At 37.9% G+C, this 25370-nt stretch overlaps 2 protein-coding genes across 33 annotated transcripts; both read right to left on the bottom strand.

Annotated features, from left to right (window-relative positions):
- Nucleotides 1-469: 469 nt before the first annotated feature.
- Nucleotides 470-2118, bottom strand: LOC148790042 (UPF0481 protein At3g47200-like). Its single transcript, XM_088893354.1, has one exon. The coding sequence runs from the start codon at nt 2116-2118 to the stop codon at nt 805-807; it is 1314 nt and encodes a 437-aa protein (XP_088749480.1). The 3' UTR covers nt 470-804.
- LOC148790041 (rRNA processing protein pol5-like) lies at nt 2044-21951 on the bottom strand. 32 transcript variants are annotated; one of them, XM_088893361.1, is made up of 10 exons: nt 21498-21951; nt 21136-21203; nt 20963-21034; nt 20783-20854; nt 20517-20662; nt 12010-12135; nt 11716-11913; nt 10885-10923; nt 10245-10289; nt 9949-10117 (listed from the first exon to the last, which is right to left on the bottom strand). In XM_088893361.1, the coding sequence occupies exons 5-10, from the start codon at nt 20601-20603 to the stop codon at nt 10100-10102; spliced, it is 513 nt and encodes a 170-aa protein (XP_088749487.1). In that variant the 5' UTR covers nt 20604-20662; nt 20783-20854; nt 20963-21034; nt 21136-21203; nt 21498-21951; the 3' UTR covers nt 9949-10099. The 32 variants fall into 32 exon arrangements, with proteins under 32 accessions (XP_088749506.1, XP_088749486.1, XP_088749487.1 ...); XM_088893377.1 differs by having other exon boundaries at nt 10885-10967; nt 21498-21950; XM_088893362.1 differs by having other exon boundaries at nt 20526-20662; nt 21498-21950.
- Nucleotides 21952-25370: the final 3419 nt, after the last annotated feature.

Here is a 25370-nt window from a genome sequence, read left to right as displayed (position 1 = left end):
ACTTTTAGACCTCTGATATATTCCTCCTTATTATCTCTTCCTTTTTTTTAATATTTTTTATTCATCTTAAAAAATCAACTATGGGAATAGGATTCTAATCATGTCTAGTCAAATAGTTGAAATTGGAATGAACCATTTTGATTCTAAGACTCTATTCCTATGAATCAAATAGACCCTACAGAAGGGAGGCTTATAGTATTGCAAGTGAATGAAAATCTGGGGAAGGTTTTTGTAATTCCTTTCTAGCCTAGGCATTTAAACAATTCACTCTTGAGCTATATTAATGCTTGATAAAGCAATTGAAAATAAGTTGTCCCTAAGGTTGTATTTAGTTTGAAAGAAAAGATAGAGAAAAGAAGAGAAAGGTTTGTATAGGTTTCCCTATAAAAGGAAAAAACAAAGAGTAAATTTATGAGTCACAGTGAAATAAAAAGATACAAAGAGAAATGAAGTTGCAATGTGTAGAATCTTAGATAAAGTAGAAAATAATCCATTGATAAAAGAAATTATTGCATCATATATACATAAATGGAGTGACATGAAAAGCAATTTAACTCAAACTTAATCCCATCGCTCTAACCTTTCATTCCAATCTCATCTTGACCACTCAATCTTATCTTATTATAATACATTGAAAGTCTAGTGCGGGGATCTCAGTCCCACAGCCTGGTGAATAGCTTATTCACAGTAAGAAAATACATAAAGATTTTGATATCTTATTACAAACTGAACCGGTCTGATTGGTGTCTTCAAGAACAACCTTATTAATATCCTTACTAGAAGTCGACCCTCCAATATTATCCATTAGAAATAGTTTCCTATGAAAGTCGGTAGCCACACACGCAAACGATTCTTGCAATAAGATTTTACCTGGTTGCAGACCTCAGAATAGCAAAAATTAACAAGGGTAACCTCCTTGCAGAGATTATTGAAGAGTAAAGAGACCTCTTCATCGCCACCCAGGTAATTGGTGATAATTCCACGGTGGCAGAGAAATCCCACTTCCTCCGTGGTGCTAATTAGCTTATTCATCAGGAAAGCATAGGATGTGACTACATGAAGGGGGCGACTATTACTGCATTGCTCCCATGCAATTAGATTTCTTAGCAGAACCTCGAAGTGATCTTCAATATGTACTGGTGGAATTTCCAACACCCCATGACTGAATTTGATGTCCAGGAAACTTGTTTCTTCGTGACCCTTCTTGAACTTGATCCCAGCCCGTCGGAGCCTTGTCACACTGAGCAATAGATTCCCTCCTGGATTCGACTTTGGTTGCAAATATTTCACATCGACTAACAGAACCTTGTATACCAGATCGAGCAAATGCTTGCTACTTGTAAATTTGGAAGCCTTTAAAAGTAGGTGTTGGTCGTTTGGAATTAGAGGTTTGAAGAAACGAAGGGCAAGCCTTGTGAGTGACTGATTTTCATGGCCAGAGAACTTCGACTTCGTTTTAACGAATAACTTGTCAAGAACGAACAGAGGAAGTTGATTTTCAAGTAATATCATGTCGCGGACCAGACTTGCATACAACCAGTTGGTATTGAATATTGGATCGTTCTCATCCTTTTTCACCTCTGCACTCCTTAGGAAAAGCTCGATCATGAAGAAACCATCAAATAACATCATTTTTAAAAAATCGTTTCTGCTCATTTTACTGATTTCTGAGTAGGATTTGTGAATTTCTTCTTCTAAGAAACATAAAATATTGAAAAACTCCCCCAACTTTTTAAAATTTGACTCTTGTGTTGTTGATATTCGATTGAGAAGTGCTTTAACATATCGCTTTTTGTGCTCTTCCATGGTCTGCAAGCTTTCTTTACCATGGTGATTAGGGCCGATAGCTATCAACTCGGGCACGTAGGCATATTGGTTTATTTTGTGAAATTTCTCAGGGACTCTATGAATACAAGAAGATGAACTATAGGACGACGAAGACTTACCAGTAAGCTCTTCAAGATCTTTGAGGGTAGAAGCAGCCAATTCCTTGCTGAGATCACTAATATCTAATGTAACATAGGATACATCTGCATTGGTATGATGAGAATCGACATTACCAGACGCCATTCTTCTGCTGTGACATCTAAGATGTGAGTAACAGCGTTGGGCACACATAAACTGGACGGATAATTGCGCTCACCATCGGGGATCGAGGGGGCGGTTCATAATGGATTATTGCAAATTTTTTCTCTAATTTTAAGAAAAATTTAATTTATATAGATCCAACTAACCTTCAAAGCTTGCTACCATTAATACTCTTGATTATTTGAAATTTGTAAATGTTACTTTGACCAACTACCATTCTTCCAAGCATTTTTAAAAGCATTCTTTCCTTTCACGATCAAAACTCTAGTTGTTTAATTTTTGGATGCTCTAATATGTAAACAAAGTCTTGTTTTGCTCAATGATCAACACCAATTCAACTCCTCTTGGCCCCAACAATTTGATCTCACTGCCATAACTTGCCAATTCAAATACTTTAATTAGAAGGGTTTCTAAGTTGAACCCTTGATGCGAAAGATTCAAAATATAACTTTCTTCCTTCCAAAACCTCTCTTCCAGCAAAGAATGTTAAATGCTTGGTTTCAACCTCCTTAGATCAATATTTGTATGTATATGTCCATTGAATCTCAAAAGCATAGGTTTGGAATACTTGGACCAGAGTAAATAGTGTGAAATGGGAAGAATGCAGAAGCCCAGAAAGTAAGGTAAGATTTTACTATTAATTTTTTTGAACTTGCTGAATAAGATAAATCGGTATGTCTACCTTTCAAAGAATTAAATATATGGGAGATGAATAAAGGAAAAAGATGGCAATGGCTTGCATTGGAACATGAAAATAAGACTTATAGGGATTTATGCATACTAAACTAATATTTATTATGCTGAAAATACACTAAATTAATATTTATTGTATTTTAAGTAATTATATATTGCATATTTGTGATAAAACTATTTTCAATAATTGTGTATAAAATTTATTTTTATAACAAAAAAATTTTAATAATTATTAGAGATTAAATTACTGTTGCTTAAGTTTCTAAATTTAATTTATTGTACTTTTTGTATTTTTGTTAAAAAATTACTTTTACTAATTATGTCGTTTTGTAATAATTTATTGATTAGTTTTTATTAGAGATTAAACTATTATTTGATATTACACTATTTACTCCATTGTCCTTTTTTTATTAAGATTTATGAACAGGGCATTCATCCATTCAGGAGCAGCAAGATGTTTTACAACACACAGGACATACTACGAGAATGAAGTTGATGGGTTTGCAAATTTTCAATGTGAAAGTTGGGCATTTTCTTATCATGTCCATGTGCCAAGCCCATCAAGCTTTGTTCTTCAAATTCTAAGCCTTGTATATCGTCTTGCACATAAAGATAGGTGGTTATCCTTGGTGAAGTTTTGGGAACTGCTAGAACAGTCTTAGAATCTTTTATAACAGCCTCTTTGTCATGCACTTCCATGATTAAACCTTGTAGAGCCTCTTTCATCCTCTTTGTTCTTGCCCTAGTCATTGGTCCACCGATTCTTTGCAAAGGATCTTGAGAATATTTGGGAATATTAGCTTGAGCCATTTGGCCAGTACCTCGATCTCCATTATTGGTATTATTCAGTAAGCTTAGCTTTGCATTCTTGTGTTCTTGGTAGAATACAATATCTTGACTTATCAAAGGAATGATAAACTTTTGTGGCATCTTCAAGATTGGATTCTTTAAGGACTTAGTTTCCTTAAAGTTCTAATCTGATCAACTACAGCTTATTTTCTAGCTTTTGGGTGCACATAACAATTTGATTCAAGAGTTCCTAGAGTAGGTTATCTAGTGGGTTCCTATCATTTCCTTAATCCTAGGCCAATTTTTCCATCAATAATCTCCCAAAAGCTATCTTTAAGTTTTTTTTTTTTAATCAGAAACAAATACTTTTATTAATTGTTATAAAAGATTGGATGTATAAACAAGAAGTACTAAGCACCCCTAGAATGGTCCAACATTTCAACCTACCTCTTCCCTTTCCCCAAAAATAGATATTGAATTTACAAAATTCCCTGTCGCCACATAACATTTTAACTCTATTAACTGTTTAGCCTTGCCTTGCCTTGCATATTCCACCAAGTTTGCTAATCCTTCAATCCATGTATAATTGGCTCCTATTATTCCCAACTGTTCAATTTCTCTTATAGCATTTCTGTGCTGCCATGAATCTTGGGAACTACTTCTCTGCCGCCCTGTGACCACTTTAATCTCCCTCCAACTCTAATCCTCCAATGTAGAGTGAAGCACTCAATCTCAAGCCCCAGAGCACAATAGGCACTTCAGATCTTAGAAACTCACCACTTCCAATGCTGCATCCATCAAAATTTAGTTTGATTTGGGTATATAGAGGAATTCAACTCTTAGAGAGTGTAGTTCTGGCGATGGTGGTGGATGCCATTGTTTCCAGCTTCAACTAATATCACGTTTAGAGAAAGTGAGAAACCATTAAATAGGTTTAGGGACTTGATCTGATGAACTACTTTTATCTTTTTCTTTTTTTTTTTTTTTTTGAAATTTGTCTTTCTTTGATCTACTCATCTCCTTAAAAATCATTGTTTTTTCTTTCCTTCTCATTATCATCTATAAATTGCTTCCTTCATGCATCTCCACATTATTCACCCACTCTTACTTGGAAGGATGAAAAAAGACAACTTGAAAGGATTTTCCACATCATCTGGTGGTTACACCTGAAAACAGATACAGAGAAAAACAAATGTTGAATACTAGAAGTAAAACAGGAAGTTGTGCTGAGATTAATAGGTGGTAGGTGGTTTCTTCATTTGCATTGTACAAAAACCACTTCTGGGGGACAAGCAAAAAAGCCCTAATTTTTGGGGGGAGTAGTCTACACCAAACTTCTTTGGCCTGCAGAACTAGTGGTGAGGTAGAAGAGGTAGTCAAGGCATAAGAAAAGAAGCAAACACAAAGGAGCCAGAGGAAGTTGAGGTCCAAATTCTCTTATCTGGTTTGGAGAAATCCAAGAAAATCCCTTAAAGAAGATGAAGTAAGTGCAGCAATTATGGTCCCTTTAAGTTTGGTACCCAAAATTTGAGGAACTAAAAGCAAGCATTAGTATGGTTACATTAAATCTCATAGAGTTTTGGGAGTAGTTTCTATAGTATCCTTATAATTGGTAATAAGGTTTGTGAAATAATTTTATTTTCTTTAAAATGGTCATTAATGAAGGTAGATTAATTGCAAAACTTCAATAATTTACTTAGAAGTTATCTACGAATACCATCTTGTTTGCTGGTAGCTTTTGTTTATACTGGCTTGGCTAGTATTTGATGGATAATACTATGAGCCTACCTTGGTATTTCTCAGTGAAGAAGCAGCAATGAGCCTGGTGTTGTAAACTGAAAAAACACAATGACACCTTCATCTTGCATTAAATGTTAAGACAGTAAAATTGCAACCAGCAAAATGTCCTGGATCACACAAGCAGTTGGTCAAAAGCTGAAGAAGCAGATACAAACCAGTCTGGTTAAACACACAACAATTAAATATATGTTATGTATACATTATAAAGAGAACAATTTTAGCTCCACTACTGATGTGCAGTCAAGGAGATTAGAGGCTTCTTAATGAATTCATAGGAGAAACTTGAGCTTCCACAGAAATAACTCAACATTTTATCTCCAATAAAATGAATCCCCAGGTTATCGTAATCATGACTTGAGAATTCACAACCATTACTCAAAAATCATGTGAACCTTCAGAATAACACTTCTCTTATAAATGGACATGAACACGTTTGGATTTGGGTAAATTTTTTGAACCATTCTTATGGTTTAGTTAATTGATTAAGTGTGTTCTTACTGTTTGAAATGACTAACACTATCCCTATTATTTATTACAATTGATTAAGTGTAAATTTTTCTTCAAATTTTCACCTTTACATTTCTCACCAAACAGCAGCCGAAGGGGTTTTCACCGCTCGGACCACAGAATGAATGGATTATCGATGACAGAGGTGATGGCGAAGAGCCACGAGGGGATCTATTGGAGCGATGGAGGAGCAGCGGGTGAAACTTGGTGGAATCGATAAACTTTGGCGAAGGGTGCAAGGAGTGCACTTGGGGCACGGGAGTATCAGATCGGTGTGGAGCCCACATCGAGGGGATTGGGAATTTCTAGGATTCCCGGAAAACAAGGGACCGGAGGTTGCAGTCAATCTTTTAACATGAGAGATGATGGACATTGCTATGGCCTATCAGTCTATCACGGAGCCGCTAAACTGCACGCTTGAAAAGGCCAAGTTATTCACTTCAGACACCTCAGACAGCACCAGTGACCTGTGGAGGTCTGGATGTGGCCTACATCGTTTCAATCTTATCGGACGCAAGGCTGAATCTAACAAGTGCAATACAAGCCACCTAAAATTTAACTCGGAAAGGGTGCTTCCCCACCGGCAATGGAAAAAAGAGGACAGAGGACCTGTGTTAGGTTGTTGCAGGGGTTTCAGGGTCCGATGTAATATCAGATCCTCTGTCCTCTGTTCTCCATCCCGGTGGACAACCAACATAAATTTTGGCAACTGGCCGATGAGCTTCGTGGAAGAAACAGCTGGAGCTTCCATGTAAAAATGCCCACCGGAAAACAGAGTCTGCCTCTAGGAACGGAAGAAACAACCGAACGACCTTAATCTTTCAAAATTATCGATGTTGTTTGTGTAGGGATTGGAGATTCAGGCTATGTGGGAGAATGGAAGAAACGACTGCAGTAAATCAGACCCGACTAATCGTCGCCGGAGAAATGCCCGCTACCTCTCCTTTCCCCATGTACGAACAAGCCCCTTAGGGATGGTGGTGGAGAGAAAAAACAGGAAAAAAAAACACTATTGAAATGGCACCTGGAGACCCCACCGCCGAGGTCGCCGCCGGTCTTCGCCACGCCGGTTAGAGTTGAAGAGGACGCTAGTGATGAACGGGATTCTGGTCGATTCAGTGCCGGGTGGACGTACGAGGTCGGGCTAAATTCTGACTCGATCATCGGGGATCAACCTCTATAAGATGGAGATAGCCAAGCGTGGGAGGAATGGCTGCTACCTCTCCCTTCCCCATGTACGAACGAGCCTTTCAGGATGGAGGTGGAGAGCAAAAAGGGAAAAAAACACTGTTCAGATGGCACCTAGAGACCCCCGCCGTCAAGGTCGCTGCCGGTTTTTGCCACGCCGGATAAAGTTGAAGAGGACATACTAGTAATGTACGGGATTCTGGTCGGTTCAGTGAAGGGTGGACATACGAGGTCGGGGCCAGATTCTGGCTCGTCGTCATCGGGGAACAACCTCTATAAGACGAAGATCTGCCGAGTGTGGGAGGATATCTGTAATTGCTGCTACAACTCCAAATGCCGAAGTAGTGTTTTCCGATCAATTGGGTTCGAATGGGGTTCCAAATGCCAGAGCTCGAATAGGGTTATAATAAGGATAAATTGGGTATTTTCAGAAGTTATAACAGTCAGTTAACGATAAAAAAAATATTAATCGATTATATAGTATTGGTCTATTTTAGAACAGTAAGAATATACTTAATTAATTAGCTAAGAATTTACCCTTCACTTCACTGGACTAATTTACACTGACATGCCAGTACTGAAATTAGACCAGTAGGACCGATGAACAAAGAAGCATTGCTTGAAAAATTTTTGTCGAGTTTTGGTAAAAAGGTAGATGCATTGTGGAGGCAATTAATTGCAACAAAGCATGGATGCAATCACTCTACTGTTGCTTTTATGATTACTTTGAGGTTTAGTGCTGTCCATAACATTAAAAGAAAAATTTTTATTTTTACCCTATTTTACATCAAATTTGCTTTATCCCTAAAATCTAATCCACACAATCTGATCATAGGAATCCTAGATAAACCTAGTTTGTGCAGGTCTGAAAATATCCTAGGTATGGTACAACAAGTACCTCACTAACTCAAAAACTCAGGGCTTGGGCACAAGTTTCTTTTTGAAGCTTGAATGTGCATTAGACCCACAAATTTTGCAAGTTGAGTTTGTTTCTAATACTTCAATCCCAACTTGGGTCTAGCCTAGATGAAACAAAATTAGAAAACTTCATTAAACAATTAATTAATTATATTGACTAATTAAAAAATATGTTAAAAACATTTATTATCTTGTAAGTAATATTAAACATTCATCCCAACATGGGGCTTTTCTAGGCGAGACATAATTAGAGGAATTAATTAATTAATTATATTAGTTAATTAAAAAATTATTATCTTGTAAATAATATTAAAAGTTCATGGACAGAGTTGGAGTGGAAAGAGAAAGAGAGAAGGTTGGGTTGGGTTTTGTAAAAATCGGAACCGACCCGACAAGAATTACTAAGAACTGAATCAGACTTGATAAGGTCTGTAATTCTAGACAATCAAAATGATTAGGTTCTTTGGTCTAACCTGATGGACCTAGTTATAATAAAACTATTGAAAATATCAGGATAATGTATCAGGAACTAAAACCGAACAGATCCAATCGATTAAGGTCCATCTGGTCCAAATGACCTATTAACAACCCTAGAGAGAGAGAGGGAGAGGGAGAGAGAGAAGGGGTAATAAATGAAAAGAAAAGAGAAAATAACAATTTTGTGAAAATTTTGTAATTAAATGTTGATGAAACTCTTATAATTATATGAAAACACAATGTGATATGCACAACTAAAAAAGAGGCAATGATTGCTTTCAATGGCATTCTTGTAATTAGTAAAAAATTTAATGAGACAAATAATGGTATTCTTGTAATTAGCAAAAGTTCATGAACACCACAACAAGCAATTGTGCCAAAATAGCAAAATATTTCACATAAGCCCATATAACCACGCACCAACATTCTTATAACTTTGTATTTCGATGCCTTAAGGCATCATTTTAGGGGTATTTTAGACCTTAGACGAACTAATTTGTACCATTTTTCGTTTAAATTCAATGTTGTGACCTCTGAGGGTCCCTATGCAAATTATGAGTAAAAACTGAGAAATTACAGAGTTTTCTACATATTTTGGAAAGCTGGTGAGAATTCTAGCTGAGAGACGGGGTGTTTTTGTGAAAAACTGAATACAGGCGGGCACCTCCTATCTGCTAAACCCAGAAAAATGCCCCTCCTACTATATTAGCATACTCCCCTCTCCTTATCAAACCCTAGGGTACCTCCCCATTCATTCTTTTCACATCTAAAAATTTAAAAAGTTTTATTTTAATTTTTAATTTTTTCTTTAAATTAATTTTAAATTTTTATTGATACTTAAAAAAAATTTTATTTCGAATAATTAAACTAGACACATTTATTATATTTTTATTAATTAAATTAAGATAGTAATTAAGTTTGATACACCATTGAAAATTATGGATACATTATGATCACTAGAATTCACTACAAGAAAATTGGTCTAAACCGGTTTAGGCCTTAAGACCACCGGCTTTGATCTAAGGCGGCAGTCTTCATTCCGCCCCCTAAACCTCTTCCGGCTTAGGTCAAGACCGCCGCCCTTGAAGGCCGATCCAAAATGGTTCAATTAACTCTAAACCGGCAATACGCCAAAATCGCCGACTTAGCTTTATAAAGGTGGCAGCTTTGACCGTCAGCTTAGATTGTATTTGACCACCACCTTCGGTCAATCAAAATCTTACCTACCTTTCTAGGTGGCGGTCTAAACGCTGGCTTAGGTTCTATTTGATCGCCGCCTTAGGCCAATGAAGATTCTAGTTCCTTCTTAGGTGGCGGTTTAAGCCGTCGGCTTAGGTCGTATTTGACCGCCACCTTATAGCTTGTTTATGGTTAATTTTTTATACTAGCTTAATTCCATGACAAATCTCAATTTAATACCTATTTAATACAAATATCAGGACAATTGATATTGTGACACATAAAAAAAATTTAAATAAAAAATGTAACTAAAACAAAAATCTATTAATTGAATTATTTATTATTATAATATCCAAAACAAATTGTTTAAATACAATATCTAATTGATGCATAAAAGTACAAGGAATTAAAAAATTCCAATTTCCAAGACAATGTAACATGTCTTTCAATGCAAATCCATTTAATATAATGGCTGAACCTGCAAACCATACCCTATAAATTGTTAGGGAGTGGATTATGTTTATCAGTAAAAAATTGGTCAATGCTCAAAATACAAGATCAAGTAAAATGAAGTGAAAATCTTTAAAAGAATATTGTTTTCTCACTTTGTAAGGGCTAACTTTGGCCAATTTGGATGTTTGACACTTGAGCTACAAAAGAATGTCGATTTAAGTTATTTATAAGATCAAAATTTTGCAACTGATGATAGTTCAAAAAAAAATGCAACTAAATTAACCAAATGTCAGTATAGATGCCCTTCAAAGTGGATCCTACAAATGGATCAAAATTTGTGTCTTTCCAAGTGGATCCTACAAATGTCAGTACAGATAGGGGATGCAGTTATATTTGAAATCCTAGTAGCATTACAAGGGTTGAAGCTTGCCAAAAGAACCAAAGTAACCAATATCATCATTGAAGGGATTTTAAAGTGGTGGTAGAGTGGGTTTGTAATGAAGATGTCCTTGGTAGTACAAACACATCATGAGGGAGATTTCCGAGTTAAAAAGGGACAGGTTTGTTGTTGTTCAGTGGACTTGTAGAACTGCAATGGGCTGGCAGATGGTTAGCAAAGAGAGAATTTGGTTCTGGGGGAATGGTTACACAACTCATTCTCTGAGCCATTACACAACTCATTCAAAGGGGTCCAGCAAATTGGCTACCCAATTTAAAGAAACTCCACTGCATAGAACCAGGCTCTCAGACCAAGCCCTTTCAAATTCTAACATATGCCTAACCGAGGCTTACCCAAGTCGCACCCCTTAGGCACTCAGTTCTATGCCATTCCTGCACCCACATCAATCCATTAACCTCCATTTCTCTTCTCCAAACTGCCATTCCACAAATAAAAAGGAAAAAAAGTAAAACTTGAAACAAAAATAATCCAACTTAATCATATCTATAAAGCCTTATTCCAACAGTTGTAGCTTTAGATGCACTAGTCCTGTTTCACTGATCTGATCCGTCAAGGGACAGCAATTTTTTTATTGCAAATGACCAAACGATATTTTACTAATTTATATGGAGGCCTTCGTATAAAACATGTTAACTCAGCCCTATTATAAATTGTTTTGTATAATTTGGCCCCATATCTTGTGTTCATTCAAGACACGAAATTTGCCAATAGTTACTTCATGGATTTCTGCAAAAATCAGTTATAGATACTTGATAGCAGCAAGATCTCCTCTATGTGTGTGTTTGTGTGGTTCAAGCAAGCAATTTTTGTTCTTCTTTTATATCTTGTAACAGGGTAGGGTGGGGCCTCTCTTTTAAACCACAATGGAGATTTCGTTCTTATTCCTAGTGAGCTTTGAATTAAGTCTTTGTTGTATAACCATACGCTCGCTGTTTGTTTATGCCTCATAGATGATTCTTTAATTTATAAATGGTAATGGAACTCTATAAAAAATAGGGACAAACAATCCCTGAAGGTAGTATAGAAAGTTTAATGAGACTGATAAAAAAACATGAATCTAAACAGCGTTAAAATCACTGTAGATGATTGTTATAAAGACTTAACATGTTTTACAGGTAACAAAGCATAATTGTTCTCATAAAAATTAGATGAGAATAAAATACCTGTTCAACCAAGTTTAAAACATCCAAGACAGCTGGCTCTTTTAAATAGAGCTTCTTAGCAGCAAGAGAGATGACATGGTTGATGAATTCCTTGACAAGAGGAGTGTTTTTATTGGAAACCCACCCTTGAGATATTCGCCCAGATTGGACAAGAGAGCCATAAGCAAACAAACGACCTAAAAGACAATCCCTTACTTCCTGAAATTGCATAAAGAAGGAACTGAAAAATATCACATGCAGAGAGTGACAACTATATACCAGTATTCTTCAAAGCATGATTTAGCATGTACTTACCTGACCCTTCATTGAAGAAGAGACCTCTAACAAATTAACTATTAGTTTCATCAAAGACTCCACTCTAATGCTAGGAATAGCACCAACTACAATAGTCAACCCCAATGCAAACCCTTGTCTCGCACACTACAGAAACATCACAATGTTGACAACATGTCTGAAGTCGGCTTCAGAAATTGCACAAATAAGTGGACTGGTTATAACAATATTTAGTAAATCAGCATAATCAATTAGAACCCCAAAGAACGACATAAAATGAAAATATTGCAAAAATGTATTACAGTTTCAACATGCCATATATATCTCGACCAATCATGCTAGATATCTACCACTAGTGAACAATCGGTAACCATTACATTAGTTTCTAGTATAACTTCTCCAACTGGAGAGCATATTCAACTTAATACAACTTGCTTAAATCATAAATCTACTTAAGGAGACGTTGCATGGTTGCATGTACATTGTGAAAAAAAATAACCGTCCACGTTTGACAGCCTTTGCCGTCCACAGGGCTATGTTTGCATGACATGTTAATCCACACAAACTCCATGTAATGGACTAATGGTAAAGGCACTGGATGCATGGATGTGGGCTTATGTTTCACACAGAGAGACTATGGAAAGCCCAGGCTGTCAAACATGGACAGCCAAATGTAGCAGCAAGCATTAGAAAAGGCAAACAGAAGAGGGGCCCAAACATTCTAGAAAATATCAAAAGGCACACTACTGAATAAAAGGCAGGATACAACATGAATCTCAATATCCTCTCCAGTCAATAAGCCATATAAGAGTTTCAAGTAGAATCAGGAGCAGGAAAATTGTACTAGACAGCCACACTATCTCAAGATACCTCACTGGAAAATAAAGAAGCTCCACTTCTACCTCTGGAAGAAGTGGAAGCTCCATAATTGTTCCACATGAGCCATGATTTTAGACCCACTCGCACACAACCACACATTCTAACAAAATAACCCTGTGCCCCAATCTACCAGCAGAACATGGAACTGCTCACGCTATCACGAAACCAAGGCAATTCGACCACGGGGAGGGCTGAAGGGGTGAATAAGTGGATCTTTATAAAATGGAAATTCGCTGCTTTTTGCATGCATGCATATTAGAACATGCCATACTTGAAGATAGCAATTTTCTGCATTTATCCCATGGACAAATAGTATGCCACTTTATGACATCATTTTGAATCCAGATAAACTAGTAAAGTTCAAAGCATTTTATGGCACCATAGTTCCCATGGGGTGTGGTCACTTTTCTGTGCAACAATCACCATGAACTTTGGAGCTCACTTCTCATCTAGGAACTTGCAGGCCTGAAAACAATAAAAAGGGAACCAGAGAAAAAATTCTTATATCCATTTCCTCGGAGGCTCTTTCCAAAACTGTTGACAAAAGGGGCGGTAGTTTTAGCAAAAGTATTAAATGTTGCTACACATTTTCAGAAGACATTTGAATCTGCTCTTTTTTTTAACAGTAAAGTTAAGCTACTTCCAAAGTTTGTTTCTTTCCAATATGTGTCGTTACACCTCCCAAGATTAGTTAGTTCCCATGTTAGCCGATTCTGCTCCCAAGGTGTGTTAATGCCTGTCCTTGTTCAGTGTAAGTCGGTTCACCTTCAACCGACTCCATCTACTATAAAAACCCCTCTTCTGTACTGATTCAACCATCAGAGAGAAATACCAGAATACTACTAATTTTTCTCTCATTCAACTAAGTTCTATTCTGTTTTCTATCATATATTTTTTACAGTATTTACTATTACTATCATCCGCAACCATCAGTGGTATCAGAGCCCGTTCGATCAATCTCTTGGGCGTGATTTCTTCTAAACATAATGTGTGCAGAAGCCAATCGTTCCACCCTTTACCAATCTTCAATGGAAAAAACTATGACTTCTGGTCCATTAAAATGAAGACCTATTTTTGGTCACAAAGTTTATGGAGAATCGTTGAGGAAGGATTCCGCATTGCTGAAGATACTTCCACTCTTTCAGCAAATCAAAAGAAGATCTATGAAGAGAATCAGCAAAATGATTGTCAAGAACTATTCTGTAGGAGGAGTTTCAAGGATCTGTCAAGGTACGCACTGTTAAATTGCAAAAGTTTAGAAGGGATTTTGAAAATCTTAAGATGAAGGATATTGAGACTGCAAAAGATTACTATTCTAGAATAAAAGAAATAGTAAATCAAATGAGAGCCTATGGGGAGACTATTTCTGACAAGAAAATAGTCGAAAAAATTCTAATCTCTTGTACAGAGAGATATGATCCAATATTTTCGATGATAGAAGAAACAAAGGATCTAGAAAAACTATCACCAACTGAATTGATGGGCTCTCTCGAGACATGAAAATAGGCGTGACAGGCAGAATGAAAATTCGGTTGAAGTTGCCTTTCAATCTAAAGTTAATCTGCGGTCTCATAAAACAAATGTTGATGGAATAAAGTCACAAGGAAAACCAAAAGAAAATAATGACAAGTATTCTTCATGTGGTATTTGCAAGAAGAGAAACCACTTGGAGAAAGATTGCTGGTTCAAAGGAAAACCACAGTGCCAAAACTGTAAAAAAATTGACCATGTTGAAAAAGTTTGTAGATTCAAGAAAACCCATCAAGCTAATTTTTCAGAAAAGAAAAATGAGGAAAATAGTCTTTTTTATACTTGTCATTCTGCAATAGAAAAAAAAAAAGGATACTTGGTATCTTGACAATGGGTGCAGTAACCACATGACTAAAAATGAAAGCATCTTTCATAGTCTTGATAAAATCAAGACAAAAGTCAAAATTGGTAACGGCGACTTCTTGGAAGCAACCGGCAAAGGCACCATTGTATTTGACACCAAACAAGGCAAGAAATACATAAATGATGTACTTTTGGTCCCCAATATTGATCCAAATCTACTCAATGTGGGCCAAATGATAGAAACAGGTTACTCTTTACATTTTGGGGGAAACTCTTGCACAATTTATGATAAGCAAGACAAGTCCCTTGAAATTGCAAAAACAAAAATGATAGAAAAAACAGATGTTTTCCCATTCAATGGAGAGATGCAAGTTACATGGCAATGCAAGCACAAGTGGACGAGTCGTGGCTATGGCATAGAAGATTCAAACACTTTAATTTCCATGGATTAAGGATTCTTCAGTAGAAGAACATGATGCGTGACCTAACAGCTATCAAGGAGTTCAACAATGTCTGTGAAGGGTGTATGCTCGGAAAACAACATCGACAACCCTTCCCATCCGGCAAAGCTTGGAGAACCTAAGAGCCATTGGAGTTAATTCATACAGATGTTTGTGGTCCAATGCGTACTCCATCAAATAATCAAAACAGGTATTTCATCCTCTTCATTGATGATTATACTAGAATGACATGGGTTTATTTCTTGCGAGAAAAATCGCAGGTTTTTGATATTTTTAAAAAATTCAAAGCCCGTGTTGAGAAGCAAAGTGGTTACAACATCAAGACCATAAGAAGTGACAGAGGCAAAGAATACACTTCTAATGAATTCAACAAGTTCTGTGAAGATGAAGGCATGTAGCATCAACTTACAGTCGGGTACTCTCCATAACAGAATGGAGTATCCGAAAGAAAAAACAGAACAGTTATGGAGATTGCAAGAGCCATGCTCATGGAAAAGGGTCTTCCCAAAATTTTCTGAGCAGAGGCAATAAACACTGTTGTCTATCTGCTCAACAGATGTCCTACTAAAGTTGTGCAAGATAGGATACCAATTGAAGCTTGGAGTGGGCAAAAACCATCAGCAAAGCATCTCAGAGTTTTTGGATGCATATGCTACACCCATGTCCCACAAGAGAAAAGAGGCAAACTGGATGAGAAGACTGAGAAAGGAATTTTCTTAGGCTATAGCACTCAATCAAAAGGCTATCGAGTCTATAGCTTAAGGAAAGAAAAACTCATAATCAGTTGAGACATAAGTTTGACGAGGATGCTGCATACAATTGGGAGACAAAAGAAGTTGAAAGAAAGACTATCAACTTGCCTCTATTACCAAGTCAAAGAATTGAAGAAGATCATGATCAAATCAGTTCGCCAACACAATCGGAACCGGAATAAGCTTCACAGTCTACTCCGGATTCACCACCAAGGCGAACTAAATCCTTAACAGAAATATATGAAACATGCAATTTGATGATCATAGAACTAGAAAGCTTTGAAGAAACTTTTAAGGAAGAAAACTGGAGAAAAGCTATGGATGAAGAGATAAAAATGATTGAAAAAAATGAAACTTGGGAGCTTGTGAATTGTCCACAAGACAAAGACACTATTGGAATTAAGTGGGTCTACAAGACAAAGCTTAACTCAGATGGCTCGATCCAGAAGCTTAAAGCAAGGCTAGTTGCCAAAGGATACTCACAACAATATGGTATCGATTACAATGAGACATTTTCTTCAGTTGCTCGCCTTGACACAATCAGGGCATTGATAGCACTAGCTGCACAGAAGAAATGGAAAACTTTTCAACTTGATGTAAAATCTGCATTCCTCAAGGGCTATCTTAAGGAGGAAATCTATGTGGAGCAACCTCAAGGGTTCATGGTGCAAGGACAAGAAGACAAAGTTCTCAGATTAAAGAAGGCATTGTATGGCTTAAAACAAGCTCCACGAGCTTGGTATAGCAGAATCGACAATTACTTCTTGGAGCAAGGATTGAGGAGGAGCTATAGTGAGCCAACACTCTACATCAAAACTCAAGGTACAAATGACACTCTCATTGTTTCTCTATATGTTGAAGATCTTATTTATACTGGAAATAATGAGAAGATGGTCAAGAAGTTCAAAGAAGACATGATGAAGACTTTTGAGATGATTGATTTAGGCCTAATGCACTATTTTCTTGGAATTGAAATAACTCAAGAAGAAGAAGGGACATTCATCTCACAAAAGAAGTATACAGAAACTCTTTTGAAGAAATTCAAAATGGAGGGGTGCAAAACAGTTTCCACTCCACTAGACAACACTAAAGCATTCAAAAAGGAAGATGGCTCACCAAAGGCAAATGAATCACAATTTCGAAGTATGATTGGAAGTCTTCTCTATTTAACTGCTACAAGACCAGACATCATGTATGCGGTTAGTCTACTATCAAGATTCATGCAGAATCCAAGTCAAGTCCACCATGGAGCAGCTAAAAGAATACTAAGGTATTTGCAAGGTACAAAGACCTATGGAATTTGGTACAGAGTCACACATGACTCTAAGCTCATTGGATACACAGACAGTGACTGGGCAGGTTCAGTAGATGACATGAAAAGTACATCTGGTTATGCTTTCACACTTAGATCAGGGATATTTTCTTGGGCTTCAAAGAAGCAAGCAACTGTTGTCCAATCATCAGCTGAAGCAGAATATATTGCAGCAGCAATAACAACGAGCTAAGCTATATGGCTCAAAAGGATATTTGATGACATGGGAGAACCACAAGTTGGTGGTACTGAAATCTACTGCGATAGCAAATCTGCTATTGCAATGGCAAAGAATCCCATATTTCACAGCAGAACCAAACATATTGGGATCAAGTATCACTTTATCAGAGAAGCTGAAGGAAACAAAGAAATAGAACTCAGACATTGCAAAACTAAAGAACAGTTAGCTGACATATTTACAAAGGCTCTGCCAAAAGGCAAGTTCGAATTGTTACGAGACATGATTGAAGTTGCTGAAATGTGTATCAAGGAGGAGTATTAAATGTTGCTACACATTGTCAGAAGACATTTGAATCTGCTCTCTCGAAGAACAGTAAAGTTAAGCTACTTCCAAAGTTTGTTTCTTTCCAATATGTGTCGTTACACCTCCCAAGATTAGTTAGTTCCCATGTTAGTCGATTCTTCTCCCAAGGTGTGTTAACGCCTGTCCTTGTTCAGTGTAAGTCGGTTCACCTTCAACCGACTCCATCTACTATAAAAACCCCTCTTCTGTACTGATTCAACCATCAGAGAGAAATACTAGAATACTACTAATTTTTCTCTCGTTCAACTAAGTTCTATTCTGTTTTCTATCATATTTTTTTTACAATATTTACTATTACTATCATCTGCAACCATCAAAAAGTAACCTCAATGATTTGATCCAGTTCAATGTTCAGGACCTGGTTGAATTGCGATTCGCTGACACCATCCTTGATTTGGCATCTCAATTCCTTTTTGTTCCCCACATTTGATTAGACCTCTAACAGGACTGTGTATGTCACAACAAGATAAGAAGTTCACAACAGCCCAGCATTCAACCTTTTGATGGTTGAACAAATTTCTGCTCATAAACAGGTTAGCATCAGAACCATGATTTGGTATCTCAATTCCCATTTCTTTCTACTTATCTACTCGTAAAGTCTTCTCAAGAAAGACCAGGGCCTCCACAATGGGTAGAATGGAGCTAGCTTAAATCTTACTACTTAAGATGCTGAAACCATGTTCCCTTTTCAGCATCCTATTATAAGAGGAGCTATAAGAACTAGACCTTGTCCCAAAGGAGTTCAAAGCTTTTTTATAATATACAAGCGTGTCACCCAATAATTTTACACACACAACCCCATTATTTGGTTTAATGGTAAAATCTTGGGCCGACAAGAGTGAGAACATGGGTTTCAAGTGGCCACTTTGTGCTAGAAAAATGCCAGAAAGCCTAGATCTGTATCCAGTCTACCATGTATGTATGTATGTGTGCACTTAGGAATACTGGCCACAAAGCCTATATCTGTACTGCTACCAGATATACCAGCAATTCACATGTTTATGCATCTAATTTGGTAGCAGAGTTGGAATCCCCGTATGTAGAATGTAGCTTCTAAGTTTTCATGATCCTTCCATCTACTCTCTAGGCTAGAAAAGTCTCCTACCTTAAAGTCTTATAGAAGGCCAACATATCTACCCTTGTTACTGTATTCTCGCCATCTGAGCCTGAAATGTGACAATCAGATCTTTCCTTGTTCGCTTGAAAGCTTTCCCCATCCTTGGGGGTCAGGTTATAATGGAGCAGCCATGAATGTTTGACATTTTTCACTGAATACTGCTATCATTCTGTTGTTCCTTGTAAATCAATCCAAATTGTTCAATTGATACAAACTCAAGACAATGGAACAAGTAAAGTTCCAAATAAAAGATTGTAAATGGACCACTCTTATAAAGTTTTTCCTCACAGACATTAGTTCTGGTACAGTCATTTGATAGCCATACTTCAAGTTCAAGTACGCTGTGATCACAGTTAGAGTCAGTGATTGAATTGTCTACCTTAACAAAGTTCAGTTGATCAACCATTTCTTTCTATCACTTAACCTCTTTGTAGGATCTTATTAGCTACTACTTAAACTTCTAATGTGATTGATATTTTTAAAGTACTATGATCTGGAATCAACATGTTTTTACACTTTCTTTTTTCCCGTTTTAACTTCAAAATTTTCAGGGAAAAGTGAAACAAATTGTTGGATCTACCCTCAAGGAAAAGTGAAGCAAGACTTATAACAAGTTTTGAATCAGACAAGTCAGCAGCAGAATATGCAAACCTGTACAAATAGGTTAGACTTACAGGTGGTCATGTAATAATGTTGGGCACAGATGCATTGAGTATGTCAGCAGCAATTGAGGCTTTGCATCCCACCTTGAAGTAATATTCAAGTTGATTTTAATAAAATCTATTCTTACTGATCAAAAGAAATGCAAAGCATGCTGGGCAGAGGTGCCCCTGTAGTTTTATGGGCAATCTAGAATGAAAGGAATAGTAGAGTTTTTGAACAGAAGTGCAGCCCAGAGGAGGAGGTTTATTACCTGTGCTGTGGACATGATAAAATTTTTGTTATCCACTCATACTTGTTCTAGTGGAACTGATCTATCACGCCCTTTTTTGAATATAGATTTTCTGGGGGGTCCTTAAGGTTAGGTTAATGTACAGAAACTCTTTGTGCAGGGGACCATATTGTATATTTTTTTCAGTTAACATAATTTACTTCACCTTTTTCAGAAAGAAGAACAAGAATGGCAATGGGCTCTCAGATTTCTATATAGAGAAGTTAAGGCATTGCTCAAAATAGCTGTTCATCTAAGTTCCACAATCAACTAATGCCTTGGCTGATTTTTTGACCAAGAATGTGGTAAAGAGATATAATCTGTTAGAGAGGTGTCTATGCCCAATGCCCATGTGTACAGCCTCAAAGCTGAAGTGCCATTTATAACTTTAGATGCTAGTTAACATTTTTCTGTTTTAAATAGGGTGTGGAACATCAACTTCAACCGGGCATAGAAGTTTAGAGAATGAAATCATTTCACAACTGGAGGAAAAACTACTACTACTAAACTCATCATCTTAGCTGTCTTTAGCATATTAGAAAATATTTCATTTCTAGTTCTTACAGGTTACAAATTTACAAGCTATGTGTTTGTATTCTACCAAAATAGGGGAAAAGTATTTCAATAAGAAGCAAGGTAAAATTGACCCATTGTAGAAATCTACAGGTATTTATTTCAATAAGAAGCAAGAACTAATACTAGAATTACAATTCCAAGTGTGATTGGCAAGATTTGTACTGATGTTGCTCTGGCTGTTGGTGGGGTGCGGCAAATTCGAAGTTCCATTTACAGAATTAGCACAGGACGATTGATTGGGAGCACATAAACCAGTGTTACCTGAATAACTGCAGCATGAAAAAAAAAAAACAAATCTGAGTTGATGATGATGGTGATATTGTGTCAATGTTATTGTTGCTTCTCAGAACAACAAAGACAAGAAAAACAAGGGCACTGGAATTGCTTACTCCAGTGTTAAGTTTCTATCATTGGTGAGTGAGGAAGGTATTAATCCACTAAAGTTGTTATTTGCCAAATTTCTATAACAAACAAGAGATAAAAGCAAATAAAAGAAGTAAGAAATACAAAGTTCCAATTTCCAAAAAATTAATTAGTCCACAAAATTGCAAAAGTGATGAAATACTAACAGCATGTTCAGGCTGGGAAGGTTTCCCAGGAAGCTAGGAATTTCTCCACTTAAACTGTTATTACTCAAGTCTCTGCAAACCATAAGCGGAAATGTTAAAACAAAATACCAACTAGTAAAATTTCCATTTGATTGCTTTTTGTACGGTTCTTTCTTTCTGATTTAACTACTTACATTAGTTGGAGAGTATCCAAGGCGCTAAAATCTGGGAGAGAACCCTGAAGCCCGTAGTTATGAGATTCCTATGAATTGTTTGAAAGAAAAATGAGTAAATAATGTACCTTTGGTAGTCACCATATTTAGCAGAAAAAAAAAGTAAAAGAAAATAAATGATGAAAAGGAATAGACAGCTGGTAAACCAGAAAATAATCAAAACACATATGAGGAACCCAGTCCCAAGGGGAATCCATGTGGAAGACAGGAGTCACCGCTCCAATTTTGAAGTTGAACAAAAGTTTGTTGAAGCAAAGATAGCGCTTTTACTGGTACAGATAACCAAAAAAAGGAAAGTAAGCCCAAATTTGAACACCAGATACCTTCTGGACATTTAGAAAGATGTATTAGTGGATAAGAAGCTTCTTCCTCATCAAAACCTCCGGTGAGAGAGAACCCTAGAAGAGGTAGTAGACCTGTTGGCAACTCCAGTGAGAGAGAACCCTAGAAGAAGCTTCTTCCTCATCAAAACCTCCCATGATCCATTCTCCACAGCAGTAGAAGAAAGAAAGTTGATCTCCTTCGGCACGTTGCTTTTATCCATAAAGTGGTGTTAAGCTCAGCCGAGAAGTTGTCGACGATGGAGCAGATTGCCTTCGAACAATGTTTCTCCCTCCATAAAACTCCTCATCGAAAACCTAAGCAACAAGCAACAAAGTAAATACACACAAAAAATGTAACAAAATGACACACAAATTAGAAAAGTGTTGTAAGGATTTCGTGCTTAAATGTAACAAAGTAAATACACACAAAAAATGTAACAAAATGATTCACTCGATTACCTACCTCCCATAAAAAAGTACCTTTGGAGAATGACATAAACATACATCACAATAATGAAAAATCATATTAAAATAATTATAGAAATGCTATTGACAATCCCCCCATACAAAAGTATATACATAGTCCATCCATGACACACACTTGGACACCGGAGCAGCGGTTGTAAGCATGATGGATGGCACTTGATGGCGCAGCAAAGAGAATACTTGTGACAGTCTCCCCCACTCAATTCAGTTTTTGTTTTTAAAGACTAACTTTTGCTTGAGGCTTCGGTCTACTATTGATGGAGGGTCCTTTAACTGCTCCATGAAGTTCATCTCTTCCAAAAGCCAAATAGGAGGTTGGGTGGATGGCTTGTGAGTATTTTTGATGGTGGGAGAACCTATGGCTAGTCCCTAAAAGTTAAGTCCCTACCTGGATGCTTCAAGGCAGGATTTTGGGTGTCCCCAAATGGTCGTAAGAAAATTGGTGGTCAAAGCTGAGTCAAAATGATAGTTTGGATTTTTCGAGTACTGGTTCCCCTGCATTTTTGCCTAATGATGACTGCTCACCATGCTACTACGTGGTTCGACTTGAGAAAGGGTAATAATGTGATTCCTATATTGTTTAGGTGACACTTGCTCTCCTCGATGATTGAGGTAGTGGGTATAGTGATGGTTGAAGTTGGCCTTGGGTCATCTCTCAGGCCCACCAGTTGTGAGTGTGTGCCTTTGTGGCTTCTGCTGTTGTTGCTAGTGCTATGGCAGCGTTGGCACTGACTTCTTCCTGGAGCTACTACGATCACTTCTGGTTGCAATAGTGGTGGTTGTAGATCACTTTGCCATCAAAGGTTGAGGTTGGTGTTGGAGTTACAAGGCCAAGACTTGCTTCTTCTTAGTGCTGGCTATGGCGATCATGTTGACCATGCAAGGTGACTGCTCGTCCAAGATCATTAGGGTGTCAAGGTGAGGCGCCAGTGCCGCTTTTGCCTGTATCATGAAACCCATTCTAAGGACAACATCAAAATCATCTATGTGAACGGCAGAGAAGTCAAACTCTCCATCCTAGGTGCCAAGTTGTAGTCTTACTTAGTGAGCAATGCCTTCAGTAGGTCTAGCACCTGTGTTAACTGCTTTGAGCCAATCGGGCTCTTTGGAAATGGCCAAATTAAGTCTCTTGGCCTCTTTAATGGACATGAAGTTGTGAGTGGCCCTTGTATCAATTAGGACTCTGGTTGGCCGCCCACTAATGGTTACATCAACATACCTCAGTCCTCTCTTAACTGAGGTGGGTTATTTGGAGGTAGCCCCTTTCTTCATCATGGCATTGAAAAGTTAGAGGGCTCCCACTCTTGGCACATGGGTACTCCGTTCCCCATCACTCTGTTCATCATTATTTAGCTTAGCAATGAGGGCATTCAACTTTGCTCGCTTTGGGCAACTCCTGGTCAAGTGCTCCTCCCCACAAATATAGCAAGTGGGAAGATGGTTGGGTCTCCCTTGATATTTGTTGTTGTAGTTCCTTTGGCTTCCTTGTGGCTGCTTCCCTTTGTGGTGCTCGACTGGTTTGTGGTTGAATGGCTACTTCTCCTTCAGGGAACTTGGTTGTTTATCGCCCCCACTCGAATGTGTAGTACGTGAGCTGAATGGACTGCTTCCTTCATCATCTGATACTCTTTGTTCGCTAAGTTGTTAAGCCACGGCCATGGTGGAGGCAAGGTCCTGAACATTACGTTGTTGGAACTCGAGCTCGGCCCAAGGCTTTAGGCCATCCATGAAATTGAACAATAGGTCCTTGTCTGACATATCAATGACTTCTAATGTGAGGGTTAAAAATTATTTGACATATTCATGGAGAGAGTCGCCATGCTTGAGAGTCTTCATCTTGCGAAAAGCGGGGTACTCCACGTTCTCTGGGTAGAACTATCTCTTTAACTCTCATTTAAAGTTAGCCTAGGTACGGATAACAATTGGACCACATTCTATGTCAACCCACCTTCTGTGCCACCATAACATAGCGACATCAGTCAAATACATAGTAATAGTATGCACCTGAGTCATTTCATCAGTCACATTGCCGGTGGGAAGGTACTGTTCCATTTGCCACATGAAATTGTCAAGCTCTTATGCGTTGAGGGTACTCGAATAGGGAGTTGGCTCCCTAATCTTAATGTGGGAGGGAGTATGTGCACATGAAGTGCTACCTGGATTAGCGATGACCCTCTTCAGAATTGCACATTCGGATTTGAGTTCCTCTAGTTGAGCTTGGATGTTGGAGGAGGCACATGCGGCGGCCTTCATTGAGGCCCATTTCACTCTCATTTCATCTAGTTGGGCCTGGAAGGCCATTGATGCGGAGATGGTTCTTCTCCAATTGCCCACTCTTTCTTCATCTCATCGAGCTGGGCCTGAAAATTGTCAAGCCAGCCTTGGACCTACGAGTTGGAGGAGCTTGCTTCTTGTTGGTACGCAGTGCAACAAATTTCCTTGAGCATGCCATTGATTACGTCATGGACTTCGTCCACGACTCCACTCAGGCTACCTTCCATCTCGACTAGTGTATTGTCCATGGCTTCCATGTTTTGATGCAACTTGTCTATCAAGTCTCGCATCTCACCTATGGTGGCTTCACAATGCAACATGCACAAGTCAATGGCTACATGCTTGTTGGAAGATTTCTCACGTTTATTGGGCTTCGGTGCCTTGTCCTTGCCGATGTCATCGATGGGCGCATCATCGACCTCATGGGATGTGGAGAGTCCATGCTCGATTTTCTCCACGATGTCCCTATTGTGCTTCATACTGTCACTCGCATCACGGGTAAATTGGCTTAAAAGGAGCTCCTGCTCTTATACCAGCTATCACAGGGGTAATCGTTGAGGCCCTGTGTGGCACTCGAATGGGGCGAGTAAGCTAACCAACAAAGCAAACACACACAAAAAGGCAACAAGATGGCACACGAATTAGCAAAAGGCTATTTATATTGCATTAATAAGTAGCAAGCACAAGCACATAGTTCAGTGTCGAGAGGATCTTGTGCTTAACCTTTACACGCTACTGATTCACTCGACTACCTACCTCATCTCAAAGAGTGCGTTAAACTTTTGGGGGAGTGACATAAAGATACATCAAAATGACATAAATCATATTAATGTAATTATAGAAATGCCATTAGAAATCCCCCCATACAAGAGTACATGCATAGCCTACTCATGACACACAGTTGGACACTAGAATAGCGGTTGTAGGCACGATGAATGGCACTTGATGGTGCGGAGAAGAGAACACTTGTGACATTCCTGCAGAATGAAAATTTTGGACTCCCCACATGATTCTATTAGACCGATTGAAATCCGGTTTAATTTTAAAACCACCACATCTATTCTATTTGACCGGTTGAAGTAGAGGCCTCTTCAAATATCACTTGGCGGCCGT

The sequence above is a fragment of the Nelumbo nucifera genome, chromosome 8 (genome assembly GCF_055504915.1).
Source record: "Nelumbo nucifera cultivar China Antique chromosome 8, China Antique-T2T, whole genome shotgun sequence".
Lineage (NCBI taxonomy): Eukaryota > Viridiplantae > Streptophyta > Magnoliopsida > Proteales > Nelumbonaceae > Nelumbo > Nelumbo nucifera.
This window is presented reverse-complemented; position numbering and strand designations above follow the sequence as displayed.